Raw genomic sequence first — 16,060 nt, forward strand, 5'->3', positions numbered from 1 at the left:
CGCCCAGGCCCAGGTCGAATCAGGTCGACCCTGTGGTGCGGCTCTCCTGGCTTCCGCTGGCCGTTGGCGTTAGGTTGCTTGTGCGGCTTTGCCCTGCGTTGCTCTTCGACCCTTGGATTTTAGCGTTGCGCCCTCCCTACCTAATCGCGGTCCTCAATCGTCCCTCTCCTGTCCCAAAGTGTACTCTCTTCGTCGCATCTATTCTCCTTCTGGTTTGCACTGAGCTCCCCGTGTGCTAGACCACACATCTGTGCACCTTCCAAACGTCCAACGCATACAAACCTCCACCCCGTCTGCGTCCCTACGCGCAGTCTGCCGTTTCACAAGAGAGGGGAAGGCCTGTCACTAACCATAAGACGTCGTCTCGTCTAGCTCCGTCCCAGGCGACGCTGCCCGATCTTTTACAGGACCCGCCATTAAAGTTCTCTCCGCGATCCGTCACCACCCTCGACGAAGAAGACGAGGACGACACCGATTGGGACCGAACCCTGCGACCCGCCGCCCTCGAACCCCATCCACATCCTCCGCTGCCTCGCTCCGTCACCCATTCCCGCGATTCCTCCTACGAAAAGCTCTCCTCCCATCCGCTCCCTCCGATCTCCGGCTCCAACATCTCCCCTCGAACACATACACACGCCCACGCTCACGCCCACGCCCAGTCTCGGACAGGAGGAGGAGGCCTCGGCGGCGTATTCGAACGACTCGTCGATCCCAAGAGCGCGTCATATGGTCACCATCGTCAGACCTCCATAGTTAACGGCATTCAACACTCTAGAAATGGAAGTCACGCCAGCTCGTCTTCGAGTCCTCTCAGCCCGCAGATAATTGCTGCCGCCGGCGCGGGTCTCACCCCAGAACGTACCGATATGCACGCCGTTGGCCGTCTAGACCCGGACGCGCCTCCGGGGTTGCGCCCAGGAACCGCCATGTCTGGCACCACCGTCAACTCTGGGCCCATTGTACCCGAAAGAACATCCTCAGCTACCGACTTTTCCAATTCCTCCGTCGCACAGAGAAAGGTGGAACGAATGCATAGCAAGACGAGGCGCGAGCACGCACACCACCACTCCCACTCTTCCAAGCACCACAGGGATGAGCAAAAGACTGTTGGAGAATACGCTTTGCATGTGCTCTTCACATCTGTAAGTTGTGAAAACCACTTCCATTCTCGCGCGGCAAATGTGGGAAAACATAGACTTCTGATAATAACCTGTTTTCTAGTTTATTGCGCAAGCTGAGGAGAAACTCAATGACTGCATCACAGTTCCCTTTGAACCCGAGCCGCAGGTCGAGCAGATCTGCGGCCCGGGGGTCGATCCATCCTTCGACCAGATCATTACCGCCTTGGGCCACATTGCCAGGCCGCGACCAAAACCCCTGATAGATTCCATGATGCTGTGGAGGAAGAGCAAAAGCGACGCGGCCAACGAAGCCCGGAGTCAGTTGCAGCAATCAAGGGGTGCGGCACCAGGGCCCCTCCAACGCCGGAACACCGAGCCTCTGCAGCCACTACCTGGGGCCATGGACAATGGTCTGACCAGCCCGCAGACTTCATTGGCCGCTAAACAAGAATTCGTGGCTCACGCCGAGCGTCGTTCCACTGTTTCCATCTATATTCTCTGCCGAGTGCTCCTAGAGGTCATCAGTCAAACGAGTCTCCCTTTCTTGACTTTGGAGATGGAGGAGAAGCTGGAGGGCATCATCTTTGGCCAACTAAAGATTGCCGACACAGAGCAGCTCATGGTCAGCCCGCTAAAACTTGCCAACTGGAATCTATTTTCGCAGCTCCTGGGTGTCATGAGCGAAATCAACTTTAGGGGCGTCACGGAAAGGTTTCTCGGAGACCTTGAACGATCCCTCCAGGAATTGGTCGCCAAAAGTCCCACATCACCAGCAGGCCGCGATGCCGAGGGCAAGATTGAGCTGGTCCTAGGCGGGATGAAGCATCTCAAAGTCAACATGTCACATCCGGAGGCCTGGGAACACTCGTGCGACTTCATGGTAGCCGTCGGGCGCCTGTTCCATCGCTCCCACGGCCAGCGAGTGAAAACAGCCTTCTGCCAGGTGCTTGAGACGCTTTTGCTCACTGTGGCCGCCAAAGCGACAAATCAAGACCTCGCGCATACCAAATGGATCGAGGTTCTCGGTGCAATCGGTCCCCGCCTGGCGCAGATGTTCATCAAGCCTCGACACTGGGGTTTCGCCTTTCCCCTAACAGCAACGCTGCTCTGCGTCTCCCCCCCGGACACATTTGGATCTCAATGGCTCCAGTTGATTCTCCCCCTTCAGCCGAAGTTGAAGGACCGCTTTACACGGCCGTTATGCCTCCAGGTGATTGCAAGGCTGCTGTGGACATATCTGTACCGAACCAACGATACCCTGCCCAATACGAATAGGAAGCTCGACGAGGTGATGAAGTTGGTCTTGCCACCAACTAAACGCAGTCTCATCGCTTCCGACTCGGCTGTGACGGAACCGGTGATCCAGATCATCAGAATCATCGGGTACAAGCAGCCCGAATACTGCTTTAAGCATGTCATCTTCCCCTTGATCAATGCGGAATTATTCGTGTCCAACAAAGACTTGAAGGTGGAACAGCTCGATCCGGACCGCATGGTCATTGGAATCAGAGCGTTCCTTGCCATCATGTCTGACCTAGAAAAGGCCGATGAGGGCCGGCCGCCTTTCCCGAGCTCATTCCCCCCACCGCCTACGATTGAACGCGGGCCTGTCTCTCCCGTGATGGCCTCACCACACCACACCGCATCTGCGGGGTCGATTTCGGCAACGCCTGGCGAGGGCGAGCAGCTCTCTCGCCCCGTCCGGACAAGTGCCCTCAGTGACATTGTCCGTGAATATTATCATAAGTTCTGTGAGATTCTCGGCAAGATCACCATAATTTGCGACAACACCTTTGGAGGTCAAGCCGTATTGGATGAGAAGTTTAGCAGTCCTGGCCCGAAGACACCGATTGCCGACACGTTCAATTTCTCACGGCGGGATGACCATCAATCTCCTGCGGATCACAAACAGGCGTTCTACGAGCTTTTACATGTTGCCGTCCAAGCGTTGCCTCGTTGTCTTTCTGTCGATATACCCTTTAACTCTTTGATCAACCTGCTTTGCACAGGAACCGCCCACGTACAGTATAATATCGCTTTCTCATCCGCTCAGTCGCTCAAGGCCATAGCCCGGCAGGCCCACGCGCAGCAAGTCACCATGGGCTTCGCTCGTTTCATCTTCAACTTTGACGACCGGTACTCGACCATGTCAGATGGCGGCATGCTCGGCCCAGGTCATATCGAGAGCACTCTGCGTTTATATGTCGAGCTGCTTCAAATTTGGATCGAGGAGATAAGACGAAAGACGCGAGATGCTTCTCTTGACCAACTCGAGGCAAGTGATAAACGCGGCGCAAAACTTGATCTCTCCGGCATTTGGGCAGAGGTCGATCAAGCAGAAGCACATGGCTTGTTTTTCCTCTGCTCGCAGTCTCGGAGGGTACGCTACTTTGCCATTACCGTCCTCCGGCTTATCAACGATTTCGACAAGGCGCTCCAGAACCAAGACAAGGACACCCTGAGAGTCATTGACATCTTGGAGAATGATTCGATGCAAGTAATGAACTTTAAGGATGAAGGCCTCTCCGTCGCTGAGAGGAGCAGACTCCAGAGGGGCATGCAAAACAGTAACATTCGAGGCGCCCTAGTGGAGCTGTGTACCAGTGATGTCTCGTATGACACGACTTTGTGGTTCAAGCTCTTCCCCAATCTCATCCGTATCGCGTACGAAAAGTGCCCCTTTACAGTCACCATTGGCCGGGACCTGATCTGCAATCGAATTCTGCAGATGTACAAAGCTATTGTGCTTTTGTCCGAGCCATCCAGGGGCTTGTACTACGGATCAGATCCCGGGAGCGCCCGCGTCGCCGGTAGGACACCGACAACACAGCCGGAAATCCTCGTGGAACAATGGAAACTCTACTTGATATTCGCTTGTACGACTCTGGCCGACCCAGGAAGTGTCGTGGCTGCCAATCCTCAAGCCGCACAGCATAGCCGAAAGACGTCCAAGCCTGGCTCTGCGGACAAGATTGTCTCAGCCAGAGTCCTCTTCAAGTATCTCATACCCCTCTTGTCAGTTTCATCGGCATCGGTCAGGGACGCTGTGGTCCTCGCCATGGGCTCTATCAATATCCACATCTACCGCACACTCCTCGAAGAGCTGGCAGGACAAGTTTCACGCTGCAACGACGAAGCTCGCGCCCGCATCCACCAGCGTACCAACAGCAGTCCAAGACGCAACCGAAAGATGGATCTTCTGAGGACTGAGATCACCCATGTTTATAAGCTTACCTGCCATTTCCTCAAGATTGAAGACGTCTACAACGACGAGTGGGTTCTCACCAACCTTGTCACCTACACTAGGGACCTCAAGCTCTTCCTCATGGACGGCGAAGTTCAAATGGACTGGGAGTTTCAGAAACTTAGGCGGCATTACTGCGGCCTGACGGAGGAACTCTTCGAAGGAATCAACAGAACCAAGGATCCTTCTCGGTGGATGACGTTTGAGTCCCGAAAGTCTGCGTTTTCTTTGATGGAGGACTGGTGCGGCTTCTCGCCAAACCAGACGCAAATCCGAGTCAGAGAGGACACCATGCGGCAGTCCCTCATTGACCAGCAGTCACTCGGTGAACGAGGCACGGTCACAGCGGCCATGGAGATTGAAAAGCGAAACCTCCGTACCGCAGCTCTCAGTGCCATGGCTGCCCTCTGCGGCGGACCGATGAGCATCACCACTGAGAGTGGCGCCACGCTCCAATTCGATATTCGAAGAATGCTGGCTTGGATCGAGGCCATCTTCAACTCGGGAAGCGACCGGATGAACGTGATCGGCCGCCGAGCTCTGCAGAACTTGATCATCCACAACCAGGAATTGCCCTATCTCTTGGAACACTGCATAGCTCGATGCTACCTGTCCGATGTTTCCAAGGTACAGGAGAGCTATTTTGCCGTCGTCACCAAGGTCTTGCTCGAGCACCTCGATTATACATGCCCGTTCTGGAAGTTGCTCGGGCTCTGCCTCTTCACTCTCGGCAATGACGAAAGTGAAATCAGATCAAAGTCTGCTCGTTTGATGAGGTCCCTTGAGGAGAGACAGCAGCCAGGGCGTACTTCCAAGATCCAGGACTACGACATTAGCATTTCCGACAAGACAAAGGCAGTGTACAAGCTTGCGCAGTTCGAAATCTCAAAACGACTTGCCAAACAGCACACGGAGCTGGCGTTCCACATCTTCTCCGAGTTCACACTATACTTCAAAGACCTCCAGCCTGCCTCACAGCGGAATGTTGTCGCCGTCATATTACCCTGGATCCAGTCGATTGAGCTGAGGGTCGATCCCAATGGTGGTCCTATCGCCCAGTCGTATGTACTGTTGGCCAACTTACTAGAGATCACCATCAAGTCGAGCGGCGCTCTACACAACGAGGTTCAAGCCTTGTGGCAAGCTCTCGCTACTGGGCCCTACCCTGGGAACGTGCGGCTGATCCTTGACTTCATAATATCCCTCTGTCTCGAGAGACGCGAGCAGAACTTTGTCGAGTACGCCAAGCAGATTGTGGTCTTCCTCTCGAGCACCACAAGCACCCCTGGCATGAAGGTTGTCGAGTTCCTTCTGATGCAAATTACTCCCAAGGCAATGGTCCCGAACGAAAAGAAGGACGCCATGCCGCCGCCGCCCGACATTGGCCTGCTCCCTTACTGTGCAGACCTGGGAGAGGCACTTCCCGTGGGCACGAAGCAAGCCGGCTTCTCCCTCGGACAGCTTTCCCTCATCCTACTCGTTGATCTCATGGTTTCTCCTGTGCACCTCACACCTGAGAACGTGCCGGTGCTACTTCAGGTGGTCACCGTGCTGTGGGACCACTACACCCCTCTCGTCCAAGAGCAAGCTAGAGAAATGCTGGTCCACCTCATCCATGAACTTGTTATTTCTCAGCTGGATGACGAAACAGAGCTTACGGCTAGAGCGTCGATCGAAGACCTCATTGACTTGATCCGCCGCCACGATCGTTCAGTCGTCTGGGGCTACGAGGACAGCAACGGCAAGGCCGACGACCACGACAACAAGGTCCCCCCAAGCATGGAGTTCTTGACAGCTGAGGTTGTCAAGACGTTTGAAATCACCTATCCCGGCATCAAAGACCAATGGGGCAGGCTGTCCCTGACGTGGGCAACCTCATGCCCTGTCAGGCACCTCGCATGTCGCTCATTCCAGATTTTCCGCTGCATCCTCACGTCACTGGACCAATTCATGCTGGGCGATATGCTCGCCCGCTTATCGAACACTGTTGCGGACGAAGACACCGAGATTCAAACATTTGCCATGGAGATTCTTACCACGCTGAAGACGCTCATCCTAAAGCTCGACGCAGACAAACTGCTCACATTCCCTCAGTTGTTCTGGACAACATGCGCTTGCCTGGAGTCCATTAACGAGCGCGAGTACTTGGAGGCTGTGGAGATGCTCAACGAGTTCCTAACAAAGGTTGACTTCAGGTCGCCCAACGTCCGGAGGTTGTTGCTCGACGGCCAGCCTTCGAGATGGGACGGCGCCTGGGAGGGCGTCCAGTCTCTGCTCTACAAAGGGTTGAGATCATCCATCTGTATGGAGGCCACGCTCACGACGCTGGACAAGGTGGTTCAGCTGCCCAGTGACGGACTCATTGGCGACGACAGTCGACTTTTCTTCGCGATTCTGGCCAACTTCCCCCGTTTCTTGCATGAGATGGAAGAGGATGAGCCCAGTGAGCAAGTTCTGCAATCCGCTGAGATTCTTTGCACTGTTTGCGAGGCCCACGGATACGGCAACGTCGCTGAAGTGCTTCAGGAATACGTCAGCTTCAAGTACCAGGGCAACAACAGAGAGTTCCAGAGCCGCTTATTTGCCTCTCTGCAGGATCACTTCCTTCCCAACCTGGACTTCAAGATGGTTATTTTCCTAATGGGTCTCCTCACAAATTCCACTGCCTGGGTGAAGTTGAAGACCATGAATATTCTCAGCATCGTCATTCCCGAGATTGACATGCGGAAGCCTGAACTAGCTGGCCACGGCTCCGATCTCATCTCTCCTCTTTTGCGTCTGTTGCAGACCGAGTTCTGCATGGAGGCGCTAGAGGTCTTGGACAACATTATGACAATGTCTGGCAGCGCCATGGATAAGCAGCACCTACGGATGAGTATGACTCGTTCTACCTCCAAGACGATCCGTAAGGAATACGAGCGAACTGTCAGTCTGTTTGGCATTCCAGAGGCTTCTGGGTGGGCCATCCCAATTCCTGCCAGGAAGACCGATCTCACTCGTGCCAACATCCACGCCGCTTTCTACATGTGCCAGGCCGCGGAAGGAATTCTAACGGAAGCAACGCCGACGCCCGATGTCGAATTCCACAACGACGACTTCCCGTACAGCTACTTCCAGATGCCCGATCGGACCGAGACGATGATGTCGGACGAAGGCCGCGGAGACGGACACCTCGGCGACCTCGTGACCAAGCTGGACAGCCTCGACGATTTCTTTGACGATCTCGGCTCGAGCCCACCCAGCGACGGCCGCTCGTCTAGAACCATCACCGAGTTCTCACCGGACAGCTTCGAGTCCGGAGCGCAGTTGTATGATGAGCAAATCCTGCCAATCCTGCATCAGGCTTCCAACAACAGCACGTTCCAGAATGGGTTTACTGACAGGCCACCAGCTACGGCAAGGGATCCGAGCTCCAACACGATGAATCCTGGAGCTTTTAGCGCGTCAGCGTCGGGCAGCGGCAGCCTGGGAGGAGGAGGAGGAGGACCAGGAGGAGGACCAGGAGGCTCCTCCTCGCGGCCCGGTCTCCATTACCGGTCCATCACGTCGCCGTCGGCCCCGGCATCGTACCAGCCGCACATTAGCGAGTTCACCTCGGACGACGAATTCCCCGAAGATGTCTTCTCGGACGCGGACGACGAGCGACCGAACACGGGCCATGGCGGCGAGGGTTCCTTTTCCCTGGAGAGCATGATTAAGCCGCTCGCGCAGAGCACGCGGTCTCGGATGCGCCGTCTGACGGGCGGCCGGTCGCGCGAGAATGACCGACAGCAGGAGCTTTTTCGAGCCGAACGGGCCGTCGCGGCTCAGCAGGTCCCCAAGGTGCCGACCAACTTTTTGACAAAGATACCGCCGCAGGGGGAGATGCTCTGAGGGAGGGAATGAGCAGGCGCATCGCGTTGTTGCTTCAGTCAAAATAGTGGTCTTATTTATCTACATGATGTATAAAAAGCACTAGTCTACTTGGCCTGGCGGAGGAGACAGTGTAGAGTCACGGAGCACGGCGTATCAGATACTCCTCGTCGCAAGAGCTGGTAGAGAGGAGCACATAAACGAACTTGCGTATCATCGTATCACGAAGAAAGACGGATAGAGAGAGGAAGAAGAAGAAGAAGAAGAAGAAGAAGAAGAGAGGAAGGGGGGAGGGGGGGGCAAAGATGGAGAAGTGGGGGCTAACGTACCTCACCTACTAATGAAAAAAAAGAAATAAGAAATTCACATATGAGAAGAATAAGGTTCTTTGCAATCACAGCATTAGCATCTTCTGGTTCAATGTAACATGAAGTTTCTTGATTGTGTGAGACCAACCCTAGAGCGTTCCTGAGCCTGATGTATATCTCTCCAAAACAAAAGATGAAGCCGCCGCAGTGCGGATGCGGAGATACACGTAGAGCGGTTGTTTGGTAGGTATCTAGTATCGGTGTCTGGTAGAGTAATCTGCGCGAGAGAGAGAGAGAGAGAGGAATACGGGTTAGCGAGGAGGGACGAGCGAGGAGGGACGATAGCAAAGGAAAAGAAAGAATAGGTGAGTCGAAAAAGCAGACCTACCCTTTGGACTGACGACGAGACCGCGGCCCTTCTTGGCGCCGCGGTAGACCGTCTCGATGATGTCTATGAGTTCTTGTTTGTCTTCCAATACCCAATTGAGCTATTGGGAAAAAAGCACCACAAGTCAGTCGCTGCTGAGGTGGCGCATCGAGAGGAGAAAAGGGTTTTGCGTACCTTGTTGTTATTACCCGTTCCGAAATCAACCATCATGTGTTTATTCCGGAAGAAGAACATGATTGTGCAGGGGTCGTAGAGTTCGTACACTGGTCGCGGGGGAAAGAGAGAGAGAGAGCATGTTAGTTTCGAGAAAGCCTAGAGAGAGTGTGTGGATGTATTTGCGAAGGTTTGACTGCTTTTCTCAAAAGCAGTGGAAGAGGTGGAGAGAGCAACGTACTCTGATTGAAATCGGGGACCTGGTCGATGTCGCAGACGTAGATGGAGGCAAAGTTCTTGACGCGGTCCGAGATGCGGTAGAGGACTTCGTCTTGCTTCATGCAGTCGCGGTCTGCGTCTCGTCCGAAGCGGATCTGGTTTGTAGTGCGTTAGTAGGGCAGTCCAATTTATGTGTAGAGAGTGCGCCGGTGTCTATTTGTGAGGACTTACGACGACGAGGCGCTCTTCTTCGGAGAGGATGGCTTGGTCTACGTGCCAGCCGCTGTTGAGATGAGGGATGACGATGGAACCCATTGTGATGTTGTTTGTATCTATAGATCGAGTTGAGTTGAGTTGAGTTGAGTGTCGTGGGGTTCGTGAGGGCGCTTTGCGAGATCGTGTGGTTACGGAACGCTTCGGTGGTATCGAGTGGTGAGATGGTTGCGATGGAATCGTTTTGGTCTTCTCGAAGCTGGCGGGGGAAGTTCCACTATTTGGACCTGGACTTCCAGCAAATGGCCGGCGAAATGTCATTGCGGGTCCCCCCTCTGCTAAGGTACCCCCCAATCCGCCCCTCCAGATCCCCGCGCTAAACCTGAAATGAAAGGACGACAAGAGCGGTCTAAACGGCAGAACTTTTTATTTCTTGGATGGTATCCACCGCTGTATTCCCCCATGGAGGATTTCTTGGGAGATATGCAGTGGACGAGTCCGCTCACTTAGGACAACCCTCTTTTGTTGTGTTTTTATTTTATTTTTCAGACAATTTACCTCAAGATGCCTAAACGTCCATCGCGTGGAGGTTTCGAGGGCGCAGATGCGTCCCGAAAGAGACAAAAGGTCGTGCATGAGGCGCCGACCTTCGAAGAGGTTGCTTCTGCGCGGCATCTGCAGCAGCTTTTGACCTTTGAGCAGGACCAAAAGCGAGCGCGGCATGGTAAGCGCATTCTCTTCTACTGGCATGCTACTCAATTGGGGTACAAAACTGACGAATATACCTCTTAATCAGGTATCCAATCCCTCAAAGTCTTCCTCGACGGCTTCAATTCCGGCACTGGCGACAACGACGCCCGCTTCGCCCTCCTCAGAGAGTACCTCGAGGCCTCTCGGCCGCGCGACAGCACCGGCGACGATGCCGTTCATCTCTCCGACGTGATGGAGACCTGGTCCTACGGCGCGCAGGTCAACAACGAGGCCATGATGTCTGCCGTGCCCGCCGTCCTGGCCCTGCTCCTCCAGGTCGTCTCGCAGTCCCTCCAGCTCCTGCCCCACGCTCTCGACATCGCCCGCACCTTGCTGCAGGAGCGCCAGCTGAAGCTCATTGCAAAGTGTCTCTCGGCGCCCAAGGGTAGCGGCTACGTCATATCGCCCACGCTGCGGCTGGTGCGCGAGCTCGTGACGCTGGACGGCGGCACGCTTGCGAGGAGGGTCTTCCGGGCGCGGGACCACACGTTTGCGAGCTTCGCGAGGAACCTGGAGATCCGGCACCTCGGCGCGGACGGCGAGAGGGGGGGCGGTGTGGTGGAGGACCCGTCTAGGCCGTCGGTGCGGACGAATGCCATCAAGCTGTTCTTGAGCTGCCTCAAGTTCCTGCCGTCCGAGGCCAAGAAGGAGATGCTGATGCTCAAGGAGGTGTTTTCGCACCTGACCTTCTTAATCAAGGACGACCCGCCCTTCTTGATCGTCGAGATGCTGGCTGCGCTGAAGAAGAGCGTGCTGCTAGACGAGAAGCTGCCTCGCGAAGTCAAGTTTAGGACGTTCAACACAAAGACTCTGGATCGCCTGGCGGGACTGTACTCGTACAGACATGATGTCGAGGGGGACGGCCAGCCTTCAGTCAGGGAATCTGTTCACGAGTTTTTGCTCTACACCTGCACGACACCGGGAGCGGGCGTGCTGTACTCTGGAACGGGCTTGTACCCCAAGGAGCTCGAGGACGAGGCGGCGCAGGATGTCAAGAGCTTGGACGACTACGCCCTGGAGCGCGTAGCATGGATGGACAAGTACAAGGACGAAATAATCGTCGCAAACTTTGTGCTCTCCGAGTTTATCCAGAAGCTGCGTCCGTGGTCGAGTTTGAAGCACAGCGAGCTCATCGTCGCCATCTTCCAGTCGGCCCCCGAGTTGATCGCCAGTTACTTTATCAACAACAAGTCTTTCACATTTGAGCCGAAACTTTCCATGACGTGGATCGGATACGCCGCGTTTCTCTTCAACACGGTCAACCTCCCCCTGCCGCCGCACTACGGTCCCACGACGGGCTACCGCCGCGTGCCCCCGCCGACATCTATCCTCCTCGACAACATCCTGCCGCTCCCGCTCAAGCAGCGCGACCTGGTACGGTGTCTCTCGTCAAAGTCCACCCTGGTCTCCTTCTTTGCCGTCCGGATTCTCGTCCTCGCCCTCCAGAAGCTTCAGGTCGCATTGAAGATGCACCGCGAGGCGGCCGAGTCGTCAAAGTCGACCTGGGAGACGGCGAGCCGCAAGCTCATTGACGAATTCTGCCAAAAGATTCCCGATATGAAGGAGGTGACAAAGTGCTACAAGGCCATGGCGGAGGAGAATGTCCTTCAGCGCGAGGCGGCCAGCAGGCTGCTGCTGCTGTACTATGAGGTTATTCCACAGGTGGCGCTGCGTGCCAACTTTGACGTCTCGCCGTTCCTGGTCAACTCGCTTACGCGCCTTGACAGCCGCGCGGACGAGCCGCAGAATCAGGCGCTTGCCCTCATGGAGTTGGAGAACCTGATTGCCATCGCGGGATACTCGCCCGGCATGAGGTGGTTCGCCAAGACGGAGGGTCTCGCGGCGTCGCCGTTTGTCGCGCTGCTCAAATTCTACGTCGAGGCTGCACAGGGACGGCCAAAGTTGAAGGAGGTGCTTGAGTCCGTTGCCGTGCAGCACCAGCTGATATTACAACAGACTGGTCTCGTTCCTCTTCTCTGCGCCGCGCGGGAGTTGAAGAAGAGCGACAAGTCAAGAAATCTGGATCTCATCTGGGAGTTTGTCGATAATTGCGTTGGAAGATGCGCCGCCTCTCCCCTGAAGTACGTGGACCTGATGCAGGAAAGCACGACCCAAGGCGGCGACGAGGTGTTTGCCAGCTTGCTCTTGGCTACCATGGTTGAGCAGCTGTCTTTTGTTGCCGACAAGGCCACCGACAAGAAGGACCTGGAGCTTCTGTCTAAGTTTCTCACGGTGCTCCTGAGTTGCGCGCAGACCAAGGGGGAGACCAAGGCCGTCATCAGTGCGTTTGCCAAGAAGATGACCGAGGTCTTGGGAGACCGCGCCTCGGCGATCGTCCCAAAGACTGATAAGGCTCTGCTCAATGGCGAGCCTGGGGATGAGACTGCCGTGGCGGACGATGCTGGCTCCCAATTGCAAAGGCAAAACACGAGCGTCAATGACGAAGAGATGGATAAGCATTCGCTAGAGGTTATCCTCGACGTCTCTTACGAGCTTGATGACGACAACTCTGCCCTTCTGAAGTGGAACTCCAAATCAGTAGAAGATCTCGTGGACGAGGGCTACGCCGCAGCGCTTATCCGCTTGCTCTGGTCAGAGCACGGCAGTATCCGCCAGGAGGCCCTCACCAACATCCTAAAGATGGCAGCCAAGTTTAAGGAGTCAAACTATGAAGAAAAGGACCAAATCTGGCTCCTCCTCTCTGAGCTGGCAGAATCGTCCCGCGGCCTCGTCACCCGTGGCCCCGTGGCCTCGCCCCTCGTCTCCTTCGCCATCGCCTCCCTCGAGGTCCTCAAGAACCCGCTACATTGCCTCTACGCCAAGGTGAACAGCTTCCTCACGCGCGGCCCCGTGTGGCAGCATGACAAGGTGCCCCTCGCGCACGACATCCTCCACGGCGCGCCGTCCGAGGACGATCGGTACTACACCGAGGTGAGCTGGCTGTTGGCGTACCTGCTGGACGGCCTGCGGACGCCGGCGGACCTGGCCGTGTACCACCAGAAGAAGTGGTTCGAGAAGATTTTCGCGCTGGCGGGGAACCCATACATGCGGGCGAACCTGCGGACGAGGATCCTGAGGATTTTGTGGCGGGCGACGTGTATCGAGGGCGGGAGCACGACGCTGGCGACGAGGTTTGGGATTGTTAGCTGGTTGGAGGTGCAAGAGGCCCGGTGTGTCAGCGGTGGCGGCGGCGGTGGTGACAGCGGTGGTGGTATTGAAAAGGTTGATGCGGATGCTAGGGGGACGAAACGGCTGTACCGCGCTTTGAGGAGGCGGGTCTGGGAGACTTGTGATCAGGAGAGGGTTGGAGAATGGAGTCGGAAGGGCGTGCCCTTGGGTTTGGAGGGTTGAAGACGGAAGGAAGAGAGATTCAAAAAGTCAAAAAGGATTGGTGTTGGTTAAGTACCACGTAATGTACAAATCGAGAAAGGGAGGAAAAATAGGAGTCGGGTCTGGGACTTTTAGAATATACTCCTCATCAGTGTGTATACATGTACATACCACAACACATTTCAAGGATATCTGTTGAGCTGAACTATGGCGATGTTTGATTATATGTCGTCTTTGGGTGATACTAGGACGCGAATGACGTGAGCTCCCGATATGGAAATCAGCAAGGGATTGAGAGTAGAGACTGCCATGAACTGCTGCAAGATGGGGGCAATGGCTCAGGAATCCGAACTATGTAGCATGGCAAGAGAAAGCATAAGCACCTTGGGTTGGTTATCAACAATTGGTTGTCTGGAGAACAGGACCATACACCAATCCACCCGTTGAACACATGGGATATTGAGAGAAAGTGGCGAGAGGGCATGCCTTGACGCTCAAGTAATCTCTATTGCTGATTAATAAAAACAAAACAAAAACAAAAAGGAATTCCTGACTACAACAATGGCATTGAACAAGAGTTGAAGTAAAAATTCGGGGAGAATGGATATAAAATTGCTCTTTTATTCTATCTTGAAAGAATCAAAGCGGATTTGCGTTTTCTAGAGAGCCTGTATTTTTTTTTTCTTCCTTTCGATAAGCCAGAATATCATGACTTGTTACTCATCGGGCTCTCTAGACAATCAACTTTACATCCCACATGCTTTAGTCGTCCTCGAGTACTGATCGCGACCATGACCGCGAACATAACTGGTGCTTATGTTGTTCACTCCTCTGGGGATATAGGTTCTAGTTGAATTGGTTAATCATTATTTGACAACTGGACTAGGATAGTAGCAAGCCAGCACTAGTCTTCAAAGCTTCAAGGTACTTGGCTCAAGTAGACTAATGTTTAGATAACATCCCATGAGTGGAAACTCGTATTGTTATCACATGTAGTAGTATTCAAGTAGACATGGAAGACAGATATGAATGTCGATACGTAGGTCTATTGTCTATTTCTATTACCTCGTCTCTAACAGATATCCGTCCAAGCAATCCCAGAACGAACGTGTAGAGTTGTCCCGGAGCAGACGGTATGCAGTCCAATCTACTGTTATTGGCTTCACTGCAACTCTTCCTCGCACCTTTTACACCCACACTCAAACCCCCAATTCCTCTTCAACGTCGAAACCCTCTTCTCCCTCGACCACTTCTTCTCCTCCCCTCCCAAGTACGTGATACACATTTCCTCTCCCTTGCCAATATCCCGCCCCGCCCGAAACTCCCACACCCTCCCCTCCCTTCTCTTTTCAATATTCGGCCCGCACGAGTGGTTCCAGTAGCTCGCGGCGGGCCAGCACCCGTAGCCAAACAGCTCGGACCCTTCGTCCTCGAGGGACCGGATGCCGAACGCGTTGTGGTTGTCGCGCGAGGAGATGAGGAACAAGGACTCGGGCGTGACGAGGGAGAGCAAAGGCAAGGGCAGGACGGCGAGCAGCTGCAGGTAGGTGGCGGTGAAGGCGTGCAGGTCGGCCGTGTTGATGTAGGGTGTCGAGTCCACGGCGAGGGAGAGGACGTGCTCCCATCGCTTGGGGTGATTGTACAGCGCCACGAGACTGCCGACGCAAAAGTTCATGACATCTGGCTCGATGGGCTGCTGGAGGGCCTTTTGGAGGGCTTTGCGGTGTTGTTTTGTGATTGGCATGCCGTTATTGTTGCTGTTGTCTGTCGATGATTCCGCCGTCCGTAGTGTGCGGATCAGCTCCGCCTGCCCCTTGGTCGCCTGCCACGCCTGTGTGATCTCCTCGGCTGCGGGCTTCGGCTTGGTGATGTCCACCATCTCGTCCCTCGCTTTCCCACCGCCATTGTTGCTATTGCCCCCATTGCTCTTCTTCTTGTTGACCAGCGTACTCACCTCGGTCCAAACCTGGACACCTACCTCGCCAGTCTCGCGCCGCCACGTTTCCCGACAGTCACCGGAGCAAAAGGCGAAGCCGACAGTCTGGTCACGGATGGGCAGGTCTCTGCCATAGTCGTATGCAAAACACTGGCCGCAGACCTCGCGCCTGTACTCCCGTAGGAGGACCGAGAGCGTGAGGTCGTCGGAGCGCCAGAGCAAGGTGCCGGCGGCAACGTCGCGGGTCGCGAAGACGGCGCGGCCGGCTGTGGGCGTGTCACGAATCTCAAAGAGGGAGGAGACGGGGCAGCCTGAGACGAAGGGCTTGTCGCCGGCGTCAGAGGTGCCCTTCACTGCCAGGGACGAGGGAGCAGACGAGATGGATGAGGGTCTCGAGAGGCTCGATGCTGGGTAACTCGTCAGTAGAGTCTCTGTGTCGCTATCGACATGGTTCATCGTGGGCGGTTGCATGTTCATCGTGAGCTGAGTTCTTCGTGTGAGAGTCGTGATAGAGGTCAGTTTTCTTTTTTTGTGGCTTTGAATTTC

The 16,060-nt window shown here is 55.0% G+C and overlaps 3 protein-coding genes across 3 annotated transcripts; 2 read left to right on the forward strand and 1 right to left on the reverse strand.

The window, feature by feature from the left end:
- Positions 1 to 866: 866 nt before the first annotated feature.
- On the forward strand, positions 867 to 8,238 carry TAO3 (Cell morphogenesis protein PAG1; the record flags this gene model as incomplete). The annotated part of the gene is made up of 2 exons (XM_065757585.1): positions 867 to 875; positions 1,222 to 8,238. 2 exons carry the CDS (start codon positions 867 to 869, stop codon positions 8,236 to 8,238), a joined length of 7,026 nt encoding a protein of 2,341 aa, XP_065613928.1.
- Positions 8,239 to 10,062: 1,824 nt separating this feature from the next.
- N0V96_006112 (uncharacterized protein) lies at positions 10,063 to 13,599 on the forward strand (the record flags this gene model as incomplete). Its single annotated transcript, XM_053193984.1, has 2 exons — positions 10,063 to 10,222; positions 10,295 to 13,599. The coding sequence occupies 2 exons, from the start codon at positions 10,063 to 10,065 to the stop codon at positions 13,597 to 13,599; spliced, it is 3,465 nt and encodes a 1,154-aa protein (XP_053048560.1).
- A 1,141-nt stretch (positions 13,600 to 14,740) lies between these two features.
- SET6 (Histone-lysine N-methyltransferase set-6) lies at positions 14,741 to 15,970 on the reverse strand (the record flags this gene model as incomplete). The annotated part of the gene is made up of 1 exon (XM_065757586.1): positions 14,741 to 15,970. One exon carries the CDS (start codon positions 15,968 to 15,970, stop codon positions 14,741 to 14,743), a length of 1,230 nt encoding a protein of 409 aa, XP_065613929.1.
- Between the last annotated feature and the right edge of the window lie 90 nt (positions 15,971 to 16,060).

Source organism: Colletotrichum fioriniae (genome assembly GCF_027942845.1).
Source record: "Colletotrichum fioriniae strain IMI 355084 chromosome Unknown scaffold_6, whole genome shotgun sequence".
Taxonomy (NCBI): Eukaryota; Fungi; Ascomycota; class Sordariomycetes; order Glomerellales; family Glomerellaceae; genus Colletotrichum; species Colletotrichum fioriniae.